Genomic DNA, 17,614 nt, shown 5'->3' with positions numbered 1-17,614 from the left:
TTCCTCTCGGGATATGGCTGATGCCGAAACATCCTCCTCACTGTCTGAAGAGACAGTACCCGAGACACCAATCCCAGATGAGGTACCTGCAACTGCAGAAATAGGCTCAGATTCTGAATCCTAAGTTTCAGATAATATGGGGTTAGGCGGGGGTCGCTTTCTTGCGCCCTGTCCCTGACAAGCCACTTCCACCCGGGACACAAAAGTTTCCATAATAGCTGACAATGATTCAATCGTCAGTGGGGTGCTGGAGGATCCTGCAGACACCTCGAGGGAATCCGGTGGAGATACATGAGTGGCAGGGTCCATGTTAACTCAGGACATCTCTGCCAGAAAAAAACAAAAAACCCTTCTTTTTTTTTTTTTTATGTGTATCCCCCTAGCGCAATAGCGCCCCTCAGAGTACCTGCTTCTTGATCCCCACAGAGAGAGAGAGGGACCCTCAAGGCTCACCACCCGATGCAGAGAAGTTTCCTACCAACTGCAGTCAGCGTTTGTCTCTTACAGACTGGAAAGAGCTGTGTTCATTTTCCCGGGTAGAAGGAAGTGGCTCCGCCCCCTGTGTACGCCTTCCGGCGTTCCCAGCTCTCCTTGAGGTTAGCTGGGCTCTTCAAACATGGCCGCCCCCATACAGGAGACAATAGACTCCAAAAAAATGGCGGCCGACGTGACCTGCGGACATACATGTACCTGGTCTACAGCAAAATGGCGGCGGATTGCCGAAGTCTCGTTTTTCCCAGCACATCCACCTGTATATCATGCTGATGGCGGTTTATCGATCTGCAGGAGGTCCACTACAATTAAGGTGGGATTATACCTCCTATGTCTGCTGCAATACTGCAGTCTGCTGGGTAGAGTGTTAGCTCCCAAACCAAGTCCGCTTGCCCATTGTATTTACAAGGGGGATTTTTAGTGTCAGATAGATACTGACCATGTATGGAGGGGCCCATATTCCATACTGCCTCATAACGAGGAAAAAATGAAACATTTACTCACCATACCGAACCGACAGGCACCCTCTCTTCACAATACCCTCTCCACCGGGGTGGGGGGTTGTTGACCACTCCGGACGCCTCGACTCTCTGGTTCCTGGCGTCCAAGCGAGACTTTTAACTCGCAAGGTCAGTCCCTCCAATGGGACTCCGTCGCGGCCGACCCAGCGCGGAGCTCTGGTCTGCACGCGCTCGTAGGCAGAAACCGGGGTGACCACTGGATCTCAACATCCAGCCCGTCGCCCGGCCCCGCATACTTACTTGAATGTGTCGCGGCCGACCAAGCGCGATGCAATGGTCTGCGCGCGCTCGTAGGCCGGCTGGGGTGACCACTAGTGTCGCCCAGATCCGGCATAATTGCTTGAAGATCTCACAGGAAAAAACACTGGAGAAAACTACCTAAAAAAATATTTTTTCTAAAAAAAAAAAAATCTTTCCAGGACCAAAAGATCCCAGCAAGGAACTTAGGTCCTTACTCCTGACTAGACAGAAAAAAACTGATTCCTTGTAGCAGAGAGAGGGAGGATATACCCTCTGGGACTGCCCCTAGGGTGGAGCCAGAACGTTTTTTCTTTCTGCCTAGTCCTACTCCTGCGGAGACAACATAACCCAATTGATGTGAATCAAGAAGACTACGTCTGTCAATGAGCGACAGAGAAATTATAGTTTTATATCTTTATGTTTGAAGCCTAAAATGTGGCAAAAGGTCAAAAAGTTCAAGGGGGCCGAATACTTTCGCAAGGCACTGTATATTCACATGCCAAAAACACTACTTCACAAGATTCAAAAGGGGCTCATAGGGACTATGGTCTATGGCAGTGGTCTCCAAACTGCGGCGCTTTGCTTGCCCTTATCATGCCCTTGAGGCACTTTTCCTCCCACTGAAACCAATGATGGGGCACCAATCCTCCCGCTGAAACCAATGATGGTGCACCATTCCTCCTGCCAAATCCAATGATGGGGCACCATTCCTTCCACTGAAACCAATGATGGTGCCCAACCCTCCCACTGACACCAATGATGGTGCACTAGTCCCCCCACTGACACCAATAATGGTGCACTAATCCCCCCACTGACACCTACAATCCGGCACTATTCACCCTAATGATACCAATGATGGGCCACTAATCCTCCCACTGACACCAAAGATGGGGCATTGTACCTCCCACGGACAAAAATGATGGGGCACTGTACCTCCTACTGACACAAACGACAGGGCACTGTTCTTTTTCACAGACTCTAATGATAGGGCATTACCCCCCCCCCCCCAAACAAAGATGGGTTATAGATCATTCCCACTGATGCCAGGAAATGGTGTTCTACTCACACCGGCAAAGTTTGGTCCCCTAAAGTCTGTAGGACAGTAAACTGGCCCTTTGTTTGCAAAGTTTGGAGACCCCTGGTCTATAAGAAGCTTCACGTACTAAAGGACACTCACACCAAAGTTTTGAAGGTCTGGGTCCCTTGGATCTCTTATAACACACATCTGAACATTGACTGAACTCTACTTTAGGTATGAGGACAACGGATACCCATATTTTGCTGCACCCAGCAGGTGATCCACACTGGACTATTCTCTGCTTCCCTTCCCTCCCCCCTCCTTACTAACCCAGGCAAATACTCCCTTCTGATTTTCATTTATCTTTACTTTACCTATGTTCCACCCTTCTCTCCTTTTTACTCCTAACATTTTGCCTTTGGTCTAATTGGTGCCCCTTTCTCCCACCTATCCCAGAGAGGCATTCTTACCTGCTAACGTGGAGCACTCCCCTATAGATTAGGTAGTATCCCCCTCCTCAAAGCTATCAATGAAACCCGTGGTGCCCTGCAGATTGTAATGTTTTGCCTTTGCCTATGATTGCCACTGTAATATGCAAGCAGAATTAAATATCCTTGCCTTTGCTGTACATCTACATCTGAATGTTACCTTTATGGCTTTAGTTTTGCTAGTTGAAAGAAAAAAAAAAAAAAAAAAAAGCTTTCAAAAAATGCAATAACGCTTTTGTGAAACAAAAAACACTACAGTACTTAAGTCAATGTTGTGCATAAATCATTTTTTACTTAATGCCAACCAGAATTCTACAGGCAAGACACGAAGGGGTGTTCCTTTAATATATTTCCAGAACAGTGTAAAAGGTTTAATCCATCTAAAACTATTTCCCTTTTGGATGTGCAATAAAGTGTTGAAATATCCTTCTTTTAGCTAGGAACCCCAGTGGTGAGATCTTTACACAGCTGTCAAGCCGGTTGCGAGGGGTCACACTTTCTCTGCTAGGTTTTCCATGGACCTTACAGTAATTAGAACAGGAAGAGTAAGATATTAAACCTAAGCAGAGATCTGACCTTTGGAGTGCCCAAGTGGTGGGTGGAAGGAGGTACAAAATAACCAAAAAAAAAAACGACGGTTTTGGCTGGACCAGCACTTTAAATTACAACGACAACATACCTTGTGTATTCCTGAAGGAAGTGATAGACTGGCGGAAAGGATTCGGACAATCTGGTGCATCAGTTAGGTTGGCGAGGACTAGAAGAAGTAGCAGACTCTGGTTAGCCAGGGGTGAAGACTGCTCCTGTTGGGGGGTTGGTTTGCTACCCACGCCCCCTAGTGTTAGCACTGTCCAAAGTCCACCTGAAAGACAATATCACAACCATGTCACTGAAGTAGCGCCAATATTGCCAAACATTTCACCAAATATTTCCTTTTTTGTGTCGAGAGCAGCCTTGGATGACATTCATGTTTCTCCATAGTTAGTGAACCATGGAACCCTAGAACGGGATGTGTGGAAGGTCTCATTCACTCAAGCAGCCAGGGGGTGGAAAAAAAGAGGCAGCTGAGCTTCAGTTTTACTACCCCTTGACTGCTTCCTATATAAGGGCATACAGCTACTTTGCGTTGGCAAAAATGTAGCTGCATATTGCATTCATCGGTTGGTACCACCGGCCAACATGAGATGTATGGTGTTACTCCTCAATGCATGCGGTGGCTCAGCCTCTTTGGGCTCCATGCACACTAGCATTTTTCAAGCTCAGAAAAAGCTAGAAAAAAAATGCCGATAATAGCAATTTTTGTGCCAGCTTCTAGTAGCATTTTAGTAACCTTTAGAAGCTTTTAGGAGCATTAGCACTTTATTAGCATTTTTGCAGTATATGAAGGATAAAAAAGCTCAAGAAAAGCTGTTAGTAGCCTATGGAAGCAGTTATGAGCATTTAGCATTTTTTTTTTCTACTGGAAAAATGCTCCAGGAAATTTTTACAAAAACAATTATTTTTCTGCTTCTCGAAGCTAAAGAGCAAAAAAATGCTAATAGCCTAAAGTAGTGTGCATGGACACATTTTAGAACACTATTTAGCTTAAAAATGCTAAAAACAGCTCTTAGAACTTAAGAAAAACGCTAGTGTGCATGGAGCCTTAATAGTGTTTAAGGAGACATATCGCCTCCTAACCGCCAGCCAAACGCTCTCTGAAAACTGATATATTGTTAATCAATTTTTTGAGGGGCTGCCGCATAGCAGAACAAGCCCTTACTGGCAAGGTCACCGGGTGAAAATACATGATAAAAGCCCAAAAAAGAAAAAAGTTCAGTTTCCAAAGTAAAGGGCTGTTGGGGTTTAAATATGCTTCAATGTATTTCTTTAAGGATAATTTGGTTTAGAATTTTTTTTGAACTGCAGAAAAAAAAAACATGGCGAGAGGTTGCAATTGCAGCCAAAGACACTCTAAGTTCTGATCCGTTTATGAATATAAAATGATTAGAAACTTGAATAATGGTGAATCAAGTGGACTTTCTGCATTCGGCACAGCTGAAATGTTTCCTGCACTGCATTGTCAATGCAATTAATGATTCTACTATTTGACTACTGTGGTTCTTTAAATCAAACATCACTCCGCTTTGATATGATCTGGCAATATTAAAGACATTCTTTTTACTGACTGCTTAGTATTAAACATTCCAGATTTGTGAAGCGTCCTCTGTTAAAACCCCCAGAGACCTGTCAAATTAAATTCCACTAAAGCTGTCACTTGCGCTCCATAGAACTGACGTTCCACCAACCAAATATAAAGGATCAAAAAGATATATTTCTTTAGCAACGAAGAACAGTTTTTAAATCCCCCTAGGTGAAGGCTCCTAACAATTCCTTTAAAAGCGCAGTCCCCAAGCCAGAGCCAAATGCTCCCACCCAAAATCAGCTGTACAACAAACAAGAGCGGGCGATGAGGTCATGCAGGAATCGAGCAAGCTGCCCTTCACAGCCTGTAAAATGTGGCAGGCGAGGAAAAACATTCCAATGGCCTTACATCTTCTACACCAGTGGTTCTCAATTCCGGTCCTCGGGACCCACTAACAGGCCAGATTTTAAGTATTACCTTGGGGGATGCAGACTAGAATACTGCAATCACTGAGCAGCAAATGAGATCACCTGTGATGTAATTTAGTTATCTTGCAAACCTGGCCTGTTGGTGGGTCCCGAGGACCGGAATTGAGAACCACTGTTCTACACAACCATCAGAGGTGACTCTCAGAAACCAGGACTGTGGAACACAGGCCGTCAGGATATAAGCCTGCTGGGTTCGCTTAGAAAGGCAGGTAATTTTGGGTGACTTTATGATGCACATGTGACTACTGGGCATGGCAGGCTTGTAAAATTTTCATCAAGGCCCTCATGCTCGAGGTGAGATCAGTAAGATGGTATTTGACCCAGGAGAGATGGTTCCTCTGGCAACCAAAACACAAATTCTCAACCTTCTGATCCATCAGCAAGCAGATTTGCACAGCATTCATCAAACTAACCGAAGAACCATTTAAAAAATAGGCTTAAGTAAAATGTAAAACCCGACACTGATGTCAGGCAGAATAAAGAATCCCTATCTATCGAAAATGACCATGTAATATAAAAGTACCCATAGCATTAGATGACAGCGTACTGAACGGGCAGATTTTGTAATGATCTAAGATCTTTGGGGTACAGGAAAAAATTTCTGGCTGATCGGTGGGGAACAAGGTGGACAAGTTAGAAAGCTTTGCTACTATTTTCCCTGTAAAGGTCAGCAGTCACGGTGTCTGAAGGCTAAACATGACCAGGCAGCAAAATACACTTGTTTGGGTTTAGGAAATTGCGGTCCTGAACAGATGTCCAAAGATGGACAGTATGAACCTACACTTCCCACTACCAGCACAGGAGATGTCTCGAACGCCCATCTAGTCGAAACATGAAAAGTCACAAAAAAATACACCTGTTTGTCCTAGGGTTCATTTACACCAGGAACGCTAGCATGTGCGCTCAATGCACACACCGTGGTGTGAATGGATCCTAAAGGTAATGGCTGCCATGAATAGATGCCAAAAGGTAGCCAGGTGGTACTTGCATGTCCCACTGCTCTCACCCCATTAGAAGCCGGTTCACACTGGGGCGACTTGTCAGGCGACCTGGTCGCCTGACAAGTCGCCTGCCATAGATTAGCACAGGATCCGTTCTAATAGGAGCGACACAAGTCGCTCCGACTTAGAAAAAGGGTCCTGAGCTACTTTGGGGCGACCTGGAGCGACCTGCATTGACTTCAATGATATGAAGTCCGTGCATGCCGCTCCGAGGTTGCGGTGCGAGCTGCGCACCGCGACTTCACAGGTCGCCCGGCAAAGTCGGGTCGCGCCTGTGTGAACCGGCTCTAAAGGGCGATTCCAAATTAAAAAACAAAATAATATTGTTTAGTAAAGTACCATGGAATGGAAAAATGGCAGTTTTTGGGAAAGCTTATATGCTATATTGGAGAAGCCGTGAACACAAAAGTGGATGGCAAGGACTAGTTTTCCCTGTAATACCCGTGGTTTCCCATTGAACTAATCTTTTTCCCATTAGTGAGTTATCATGATAGTTCTGGCAATAATAAAGGCATTCTTTTTACTAACTGCAGCAGTATTCTGTCGCTATGTGAAAGCTGCCATTTTTTGTGGTATATTCTGCTTTTATTGAAGTTTAAAAGCATAAAAATGTATAAGGATTACCGCTATTTAGCTGTACAAAGAAAGACTATAAGCAGTCATAGCTTATAGCAAGGGGGATTTTAGAAAAGAATTATGCTTGACTAATTAAATTCACATTTCCCCTTTAGACCAGCAATACTCTAACCCTCATATGACCACTGCCAGTCATACTGTATTTAGCCGTGTTTGTACAGAAAAAGGACAAAGTTGTATTATCTATAGTAGACAAAGCTGGATCATATATGTATATTATATATATACATACACACACGTTCTACATAAAAGCTATATTGACATTACGATGGGTCACAGTGAAATGCCATCACTTTTAAACAGAAGCCACATTTCCTAAGGTCCTGCTCACACCTGAGCGTATTTCCGCTTGTAAAACGCTCATCTCTGAAGTCTCCAAACGCCCAACAAGCAAAATCCCATTAATTTCAATGGCCCCTATTCACATCTGAGTGTTTTGTCTCCTGAAGCAAAACGCCTGAAGCTCAAAAAAATACATGAGCTTTTTTTTCGCTGATTACCAGCGTTTTTGTTAGATGTCAATGTCTGCCTCCAAACACCTACAAAAAACACCTGAAAAAAATCCCAAAAAATGCTTGATAACGATACGCTCAGGTGTAAATGGAGCCTAAGATCCTTTATATGTCAGCATAAAGACTACTGAATTTCATTACTGGTATTTGTAATAAAAACAAAAAAAAACAAAAACGACAACAACCACCACAACCACAACAACAGGTACTGCAAATTTTATTTGGGGACCGAACTTTTGTTAGAGCCAGGGCTTTGCTTCCTCAAAGCAACGCTTCGACCCTGATGAATGGTGAGATCAAGATCAAAAAGCAGGAGGAGAAGTGGAGAAACCAAAGATCCACAGAATGGAGGAATCAAAAGAACTGAGATACTCGCATTGCAGGCCCTTAAAGCTTCTTCCTCATGGCCATCATCATCAACTCCCATTCTAATTATTTTGTGAATAGGAGTCAACTCACACTTTAAGTGCTGTGAGCAGGCGTGGGAACTGTGGTATTGAGGTTAATTAATCAAGTGCTGCAGATCTCTTATAGCTTAGAGGTCACGGAGATCTGGTAAAATGCTGAAGCACTTGGTGGTGTGATACACGAAAGAAAGCACTGTATTGCACAAATTTTTAGTGAACTTGATGGACTTTTATGTCATTTTATATCATTTGATTCACAAGTGATTACACTTTTTAAGGGATAAACTCTAGTTTCATGTCACCTTGTTTGCAACCTGATCACTGAGAAGTTTGTTTCACTTACTTTTGCGACGGTATTGATATGGCACTTTTATAAGAAAGGGCTCCTATTTTTTGGTGTCAGTCTTGTACAGTATTCAGACTGGTAGTGTGTTGCATTCTGATGGTACATTAATTCACTAGACGCAAAATAATTTTTAATTTCTACTGCTTAGCCTATAACAGAGGTCTCCAAACAATTCAGTATGGGGGTAACATTGTATGTTTTACAAATACTTGTGGAGTGAAAACAAAAAATCCAACCCTTACATCAGGGTCCATATCAGAGTCCTCATCAAAGTTCTCCCTTATATCAGAGTTCCCCCTTACAAAGTCCAGGTCAGGACTAGGAGGGATTGAAGCATAGACTTCACTTTTTGAATTCAGGCAGATTCAGTTTATGTAGCAATGGTGGCAAATAAGTGGACATGCAAAACTAAGAACCTGACCTACTGCACACGACAGAATTACTTTACATGTAAAGGCATTTTAATCTCATACATTCCTTTTCATTTTTAAACATTTTTTTTTTTATGTATTCCGATTTAGAGGAAGAACCTGAAATGAGGATTTCTACTCCAACCTCTCCTTTGGTGCAATTCAGTTCCCCTCTCCTTAGAACTCTGACAATTCACAGCGAAACTGGAAACCTTGTTTACGTGAATTAAACTGAGCTCTTTTCATGTTAAAAAAAAAAAAAAAAATCAGATATTTCTTGAGTTGACCTCAGTCCAGCAGCTCTGGCGCTGCCAATGTTTCAGATTGCTAAAATAACATAACAAATTTACTTCTCTCTGGCAGCAATACAATCCCTCTGAAGGTAAAAAAATCTCCAACAGAACGACGACCAAAAGCAAAATAAACCGAAGCTTCAAGTGTAAACTACTACACCGCCATTCAATGTACTTTTCTCTCTGAAGGTAGAAAATCTCCAACAGAATGACGACCTAAAGCAAAATAAACCGAGGCTTCAAGTGTAAACTACTACACCGCCATTCAATGTACTTTTTCTCTCCTAAAGGTGTACAACAAATTATCTAAATAAGAGCTAAATAGCCAAAGATCAAGAGCGTATTTTCAGATTCTAAAAACTGGCAAAGTTGCTATTTAGGCAGAGGTGGTACAAGCATTTTCAGAACATGACGTCTTAGTACCAGTAAACTCTAGCAGTGTAAAATTTTCAGTGCCCATGTAAACCAATCAGCCATAACATTAAGATTATGGACCGGTAAAGTCTACAACATTGACTATCTCATTAAAATGGCATCTGAAAATCAGTGGGATATATAAGGCAGCAAGTAAACATGTTGTCCATGACGATGTGTTGAAAGCAGAAATAAATTGGCATCACAGTTAGCTGTTTTTGGCACTGCCTATCTGCCAAATGGGCAGGGTGCCAATGTGGACCCGTGCCCACAACCAAAGGTGTCTACAATGGGCAGGTGAGCATCAGAACTGGATCATGGAGCAATGGAAGAAGGTGGCCTGGTCTGATGAATCACTCTTTTACATCATGTGGATGGCCAAGTGTGTGTGCTTCACTTACTTGGGGAAGAGATGGCACTAGGATGCAGTATGGGAAGAAGGCAAGCTGGCAGGGGCAGTGTGATGCTTTGGACAATGTTCTGCTGGGAAACCTTGGTACCATTCATGTGGATGTTGTTTGACATGTACAGTGCCTTGAAAAAGTATTCATATCCCTTGAAATTTCCCACATTTTGTCATGTTAAAACCAAAAATGTAAATTTATTTTATTGGGATCTTATGTGATAGACCAAAACAAAGTCGCACGTAATTGTGACGTGGAAGGAAAATGATAAATGGTTTTCAACATTTTTTACAAATAAATATGTGTGTGTGGCATGCATTGGTATTCAGCCCTCAGAGTCAATACTTTGTAGAACCACCTTTTGCTGCAATTACAGCTGCAAGTCTTTTTGGGAATGTCTCTACCAGCTTTGCACATCTACAGAGTGACATTCTTGCCCATTCTTCTTTGCAAAATAGCTCAAGCTCTATCAGATTGGATGGAGAGCGTCTGATCTGCAATTTTCAAGTCTTGTCATAGATTCTCAATTGGATTTAGGTCTGGGCTTTGACTGGGCCATTCTAACACATGAATATGCTTTGATCTAAACCATTCCATTGTAGCACTGGCTGTATGTTTAGGGTCGTTGTCCTGCTGGAAGTTGGACCACCGCCCCAGTCTCAATTCTTTTGCAGACTCTTAACAGGTTATCTTCTAAGATTTCCCTGTATTTGGCTCCATCCATCTTTCCATGAACTCTGCTCAGCTTCCCTGTCCCTGCTGAAAAAAGCATTCCCACAAGATGATGCTGCCACCACTATGTTTCACGGTGGGGATGGTGTGTTCAGGGTGATGTGCAGTATTTGTTTTCCGCCACACATAGCGTTTTGCTTTTTGGCCAAAAAGTAAAATTTTGGTCTCATCTGACCACAGCACCTTCTTCCACGTTTGCTGTGTCCCCCACATGGCTTCTCGCAAACTGTAAACTGAACTTCTTATGGCTTTCTTTCAACAATGGCTTTCTTCCTGCCACTCTTCCATAAAGAATAGATTTGTGGAGTGCACAAATAATATTTGTCCTGGACAGATTATCCCACCTGAGCTGTGGATCTCTTCAGCTCCTCCAGAGTTACCATGGGCCTCTTGGCTGCTTCTCTGATTAATGCTCTCCTTGCCCGGTCTGTCAGTTTAGGTGGACGGCCATGTCTTGGTAGGTTTGCAGTTGTGCCATACTGTTTCCAATCTTCAGATGATGTGTTGAACCGTGCTCTGTGAGGTGTTCAAAGCTTGGGATATATTTTTTTTTTATAACCTAACCCTCTTTCAAACTTCTCCACAACTTTATCCCTGACCTGTCTGCTGTGTTCCTTGGCCTTCACGATGCTGTTTGTTCACTAAGGTTCTCTAACAAACCTCTGGGTGCTTCACAGAACAGCTGTACTTCTGAAGGCAATTGGTTCCACTAAATTTTAGTAAGGGGTATCAGAGTTAAGGGGGCTGAATGTATGCCCCACATTTCAGATATTTATTTGTAAAACATTTTGAAAACCATTTATCATTTTATTTCTACTTCACAATTATGTGCCACTTTGTGTTGGTATAACAAATAAAATCCTATTAAAAATGGATTTTTGTAAAATCTTACCGTAAAATCCTTTTCTCTTAGCTCATCGACAGACGTAGTCCTCGGTGATACACCACCTTCGGGTTATGTTACCTCCGCAGGAGCAGGACTAGACAGGAAATTAAAAAGCTCTGGCCACACCCTAGGGGCAGTCCCAGAGGGTATATCCTCTCTCTCTCTGCCTCAGCAAATCAGTTATGTGAAAAAGCAGTGCTTAGAGAATTAAACCCAACCCAACTCCAAAACAGAGGGGCGGGGACTACGTCTGTCGATGAGCTAAGAGAAAAGGATTTTACGGTAAGATTTTACAAAAATCCATTTTTCTCTAGCGCTCATCGACAGACGTAGTCCTCGGTGATACACCACCTTCGGGACGTCCCAGAGCAGTATCACAACTGAGGGGTGGGAAAATGGAAATCAAATCCCAATCTAGAAGGCCCAACCGGTGCCAACTAGAAGTTTACAATGCTCATCCTTAATGATGAGACTCAACAAAAAAAATTTTCAAACAGAAAAAAACCCTCGAGGTAGACCACCGGTCTCCTCAAATTGCGGCCTGCAAAACCTTGCGGCCAAATGAGGCATCTGCCGATGCCGTCACATCAATTTTATAGAATTTTGTAAAGGTATGTACCGACGACCAGGTGGCCGCCTTACATACCTGGACCACTGACGCCTGATGGCGAAAGGCCCAGGAAGTACTGAGCGCTCGAGTGGAGTGCGCCCTAACAGGGAACGGAGGACTCTGACCCTTAATAGAATAAGCCTGTACCACCGTTTGTCTAATCCATTTGGCAATGGTCGCGGCAGATGCAGGCAAACCCTTTCTGGGGCCATCCGTGATCACAAAAAGTGAATCCGTCTTACGGAATGATTCCGTAGCTTTCAGGTATACCCTGATTGCCCGAACCACATCCAAGGAATGCAACGCATGTTCCCGATGATGCTTGGGCTGAGGACACAAGGAAGGTAGTACAATATCTTCATTCAGATGAAAATCTGAAACCACCTTAGGAAGAAAAGATGGCTTAGGATGAAGTACTACCTTATCCCTATGAATCACTAGGTATGGGGACTGGCATGATAATGCAGCCAGTTCTGACACCCTGCGAGCAGACGTAATAGCCACCAAGAAGACCACCTTCTGGGATAAAGTAAGCAAGGGAATCTCCCTGATGTTTTCAAAAGGAGGTTTCTGTAGAACCGACAAAACCAAATTAAGATCCCAGGGCGGTAAGGGCGCGCGGACTGGAGGAGCCAGGTGCCGCACCCCCTGGATGAAATTCCGCACCAAGGATTTGGTAGCTAAAGGTTTCTGAAAGAAGATTGCTAATGCTGAAACTTGACCCTTGATGGTGCTCAAGGCTAGCTTCTGCTCAACCCCTTGTTGCAAAAAGGCCAATATTCGAGACACCGAATAGGTACGTGGAGGAAATCCTAAAGATTCGCACCACGCAATATAAGTCTTCCATGTGTGATAATAGACTTTGCTGGAAGTCGCTTTCCTTGCTTTAATAAGGGTAGGAATGACAGAAGTAGACAAACCTCTGTCCTTCAGTACTTGGGTCTCAATGGCCAGGCCATTAAAACCAGCGACTGTAAAGCACGAAGGTAACTTGGTCCTAGAGACCACAGACACTCCCTGAGACGAAGTTCCCACGGAACGTCTGCGACTAGCATGTCCAAGTCGGCCAGGCCGGCTTGAGGAGGCCAGCCTAGAATTTCTAGGACCACTGGCGCTGATTGGATCTGAACCAGGCGTCCCTAGAGCTATCTGGCCCCGACCATCCGAGAAAGTCTGGTCGTTTTCTGTTTCCACACATTTATCAGATACCTGATAGTTATCAGGAAGGGTGATATTTTCTGGTTGAACCTCAGGGACCGAAGTCACCCGACTAGAGGCTACTTGGCCTATCTGGTCAACCAGATCCGATTCCTGTGAGGTATCGGGACTAATCTTAGGAAAGGGTAAAGGAAAAGATCTATTCAGAGAACGGTAACTACCGCTTCCTGTGGTACTTAAATGTTGGAAGGGAAGAATCGCACCGGTAGTAGTGGTTGATGCTCGATCTAATGTCCTGAATACCGGTGAAAACGTCCCCCCACCCTGAAACCGGGTGGGGGCGCACCTTCAGGCTGTGTACTCCTTTGCTTCGGGTCTGGCTGGGTTGGTCCTCTGCTTGTCCGACCAGCCCTTCTTGAATCCTCCTGGAGGAGTCTTGCCTTTCCCGCTAGTACCAGCCGGGCGCCCTTTATGGGCGGTAAAGAAAGGTCCTCGCTTGTTGCGAGGTCCCTTAGCTTTTGCAGCCTGTGGCAAGAAAGTGCTCTTGCCCCCAGTGGCATCCTTAATGATTTCATCTAGGTTGGCCCCAAATAGACGATTCCCCTGAAAAGGGAGATTGGTCAAGGTCTTTTTGGAACCTAGGTCAGCTGACCAGCATTTTAACCACAGCACACGTCTGAGGATCACTGCTAACTTAGATGCATGCCCTAATAGGGGAGTAGTGTCCAAGGCTGCGTCACAGATAAACCGTAGCCCTTGTATAATCTGTTCCATCAAATCAGATGTCTCCTGGGGAATATCTTTTCCCCTAAGATCTTGGCGTACCATTTTCGCCCATTCCGTAAGTGTCTGGGAAACTAGACCAATAACAATTACTGGTCTAAATGCTGACCCTATCAGAGAAAAGATAGTGCGGGACTCTGCTTCTATCTTTCGATCCACCGGATCCTTAAAGGACGAAGTGTCCTCCACTGGAATAACCGTGGCTTTATTCAGCCTGGAAATAGGCGGATCCACGACTGGTGGTACCGTCCATTTCTTAATGATGGATTCCTCAAACGGATAGCGTCTAGCAATACGCTTGGAAATAGTAAAGGTACGTTTAGAATGCTCCCATTCTCCTTTAATCTGATTACCAAAACATTTAGGTACCGGAAAAGCCTTCGCCATCTTGATGGGCTTATTAGTACCGAAAGGCCTCTCTGTTTCAGTTGCCTCTGCCGGTAAAGCCTCAAGTTTTAAGGTTTCTTGCACTGCCACAACTAGTGCGTCCACCAATGCTTCTTCCTGAATTATAGCAGGAGAAGAAGCGTCCTCCTCACTGTCTGAGGGGGCTTTACCTGGGATAACAGCCCTTGCAGAGGAACCTGCAACTGCCGTGACCATCTCTGAATCTGAGTCAGAGGTGTCAGATGGTATAGGGGTAGGCGGGGGTCGCTTCCTTGACCCCCGTCCCTGACAGGCCGCCTCCACCCGAGCCACCATAGACTCCAAAATTGCTGTAAATGACTCTATACTCTGTGCACCGGCGGGTCCCGAGGCCCCCTCGAGGGAAACAGGTGGGGGAATATGTGTGGCAGGGTCCATGATAACTCCAGTTACTTCCTGGATAATATAATTCAAAAGAAAAAAACTTTTTTTTTTTTTTTTTTTCTGACCCCCAGCGCCACAAAAAGCCCCTTAGTGTTACCTGCTAGGGATCCCTATCGATCGAGAGAGAGAGAGATAGACCCCCAGGCTCACCACTTGATGCTCAGAGTTAAACTGCAACAGCTTACAGCGCTGTCTTGACAAACAGGAAGTCTTTTGGCTGGCTGCCCAGGAAGAAGGGAGGCGGCTCCGCCCCTCTGCACGCCTTCCGGCGCCTCCCCCAAGCTCCACGAGGTGTAGGATCACCTCAAACATGGCCGCCCCCATGCTGGAGACACGAGGCTACGCCAAAATGGCGGCTCGTGCGATCCAGCAAAAAAAATGGCGGCGGCCTGTGCTGACTAGCGGTGTGCTGCAGGGCACACAACACTCTCTCTGCATGGGGATATGGCGTGGTTGGCGGTACCGGCCCTGGCGGACCGCATGGCCGTTCGGGAGGCCTGCTAATAGCTGGAGATCTGATTTGGAAGGCAGTCTACATGTCCGTGGCTTCTGACTGGTAGGTAGCTTATACTTAACCCATAAGATTCCCAGAATGCCACAGATTACATCTTTAAAACATGTATACAATAGATTGTTAGCTCCCAAACCAAGCCTCCTGGCTTTTTGCACACATAAAATCACACTCAAAGTAGGAGGATTTGTGACATGTTATAGGATAGAAAGAACTCTTTCTTACCATACAGAGAGGGGCCCGCGTTCACCACAAAACCCGTCAGGGAAAAAGGGGGAACATACTACTCACCATACCGGAACCAGGCGGGCACCAACTCCTGACAGTACCCCTCTCCACCGGGGCGGGAGGGCTGTCGACCGATACGGACGCCGTGACTCATGGTCTTTGGCGTTTCAGCGAGACGTTTAACTCGCGGGTTCAGTCCTTTTAATGGGACTTTGTCGCGGCCGACCCAGCGCGGAGCTATGGCCTGCACGCGCTCGTAGGCTGAACTGGGGTGACCACCGGATCTCAACATCCAGCCCGTCGCCCAGTTCAGCTTTCTTGCTTGAAGATCTCACAGGAACACTGGAGAAAAAAAGCTGTCTAAAAATCCTTTTAGAAAAAAAAATTCTTGCCAGGACCTAAGATCCCAGCAAGGTATCTAGGTCCTTACTCCTAACTAGACAGAAAATAACTGATTTGCTGAGGCAGAGAGAGAGAGGATATACCCTCTGGGACTGCCCCTAGGGTGTGGCCAGAGCTTTTTAATTTCCTGTCTAGTCCTGCTCCTGCGGAGGTAACATAACCCGAAGGTGGTGTATCACCGAGGACTACGTCTGTCGATGAGCGCTAGAGAAAATACATTTATGTTTTTTGTTGTAACTTGACAAAATGTGGAAAATGTAAAAGGGGTATGAATACTTTATCAAGGCACTGTATTACCTGCCTAAAATTGTTGCTGACCAAGTACACCTCTTCATAAAAATGCTATTCCCTAATGGCAATAGCCTCTCAGCAGGATAATGATCTCCGCCACACTGCAATAATGGCTCAAGGAACACAACATGCATGAGGTGTTGTCTTGGTATCCAAATTCTCCAGATCCCAATCCATCAAAAGCATCTGTGGGATGTGCTGGAAAAACAAGTCCAATCCATGGAGCACAACGTACATTTTTTGCAGGTAAAAAAATATTTACTATATTTTTTTTTTTTTTTTTTTTAAAAGCCTGGAAAGCATTGCACTCGCGATCAGAAGATTGCGGGTGCCATGTAGGACTCAAATAAAATGTCAGTGTAAGCTGTCTGACTGTACATTATATGGGCAGGCAGTTTCACAGACGGGAAGACTCAATTAACTACTAGAGCCCTTAACATGGCTCTGGTAGTTCATTGAGAACTACAAGCCAACAGGCCCAAAGGCTGTCGGAGCGCATAGCTCATTGATTAACAGGGATCTGTGATTCATAGTGATTGCAATTGGAATGCAGTGCGGGAAGCCAGACACGAAAATCTAAACAAACCGATATCCTTAAAGCTAAATGGTCACAAAACATTATTATAAATACATTTCTCAATGGGAGGGATGGGCAATTAATTTTACCAATTGGCTACATGAGTATATGGGACTGTGTGGAGGGAAGAACCAATAGACTGAACTAAATATACTAAGTATATGGGTATACATAAAAATACATGATTACCCCTTAAATCAAATAAAAAATACAAATCCATTTAAGGAACCAACCTTATGTAATCTGGAAAACTATCACCCTCCTTGGGTCAAATAAACAGTTCATATACAGCAGCGCAGCCTGTCTATGGGAACCACGTGAGGTTGTTTATTCTCTCCACTCTTAAACATGCCCCCAGCGTGTGATGTCACTTCCACAGCAAGGCGGAAGTTAGGGCCGACTAGTTGTGGCATAGGCTCTGCCCGTTATCGGAGGGGGCGGGACTTGCCAACCCCTCCCTACATTATTTCACTTGCATCATATCCTTATTGCCCACTTCCCATTGTCCACCCCAGTTGATCAAGAGAGGTTCGGGCCCTTCTACATGGCTGAAGCTGCTCAGAAAGGGTGGAAGTGCACCTGACACCATTTTAGTGACCAGCGGACCAATGAGGGTGGAAGCACAACTGCTTGGCTGTTGACTGGCCTGGAGCAAGGAAACCACAACAGAGCTGCTTTCGGAAGATGTCCCAGATGTGATTTAACACATAGAGGTGGGACTTCCAGTGTTGATGTCATTTCCGCGATTTGGAATGCACGCTGACTCCAATATGGCATGGAGCAGCAGCGTTTCCTAATGGGATATCGGCAGGTTATTCATGGGGCGGGGGGCAC

At 44.8% G+C, this 17,614-nt stretch overlaps 1 protein-coding gene across 2 annotated transcripts in view; it reads right to left on the bottom strand.

Annotated features, from left to right (window-relative positions):
• Positions 1 to 17,614, bottom strand: part of DYM (dymeclin) — a 678,939-nt gene that overhangs the window by 386,398 nt on the left and 274,927 nt on the right. For both annotated transcript variants that reach the window (XM_082254562.1, XM_082254563.1), the window contains exon 9: positions 3,439 to 3,621. In XM_082254562.1, coding sequence (XP_082110688.1) covers positions 3,439 to 3,621 — 183 coding nt within the window. The remainder of the gene's footprint in view (positions 1 to 3,438; positions 3,622 to 17,614) is intronic.

Source organism: Pelophylax lessonae (genome assembly GCF_965119305.1).
Source record: "Pelophylax lessonae genome assembly, chromosome: 1".
Lineage (NCBI taxonomy): Eukaryota > Metazoa > Chordata > Amphibia > Anura > Ranidae > Pelophylax > Pelophylax lessonae.
The sequence above is the reverse complement of the archived record's forward strand: the minus strand, read 5'-3'. Positions and strand labels throughout refer to the sequence as shown.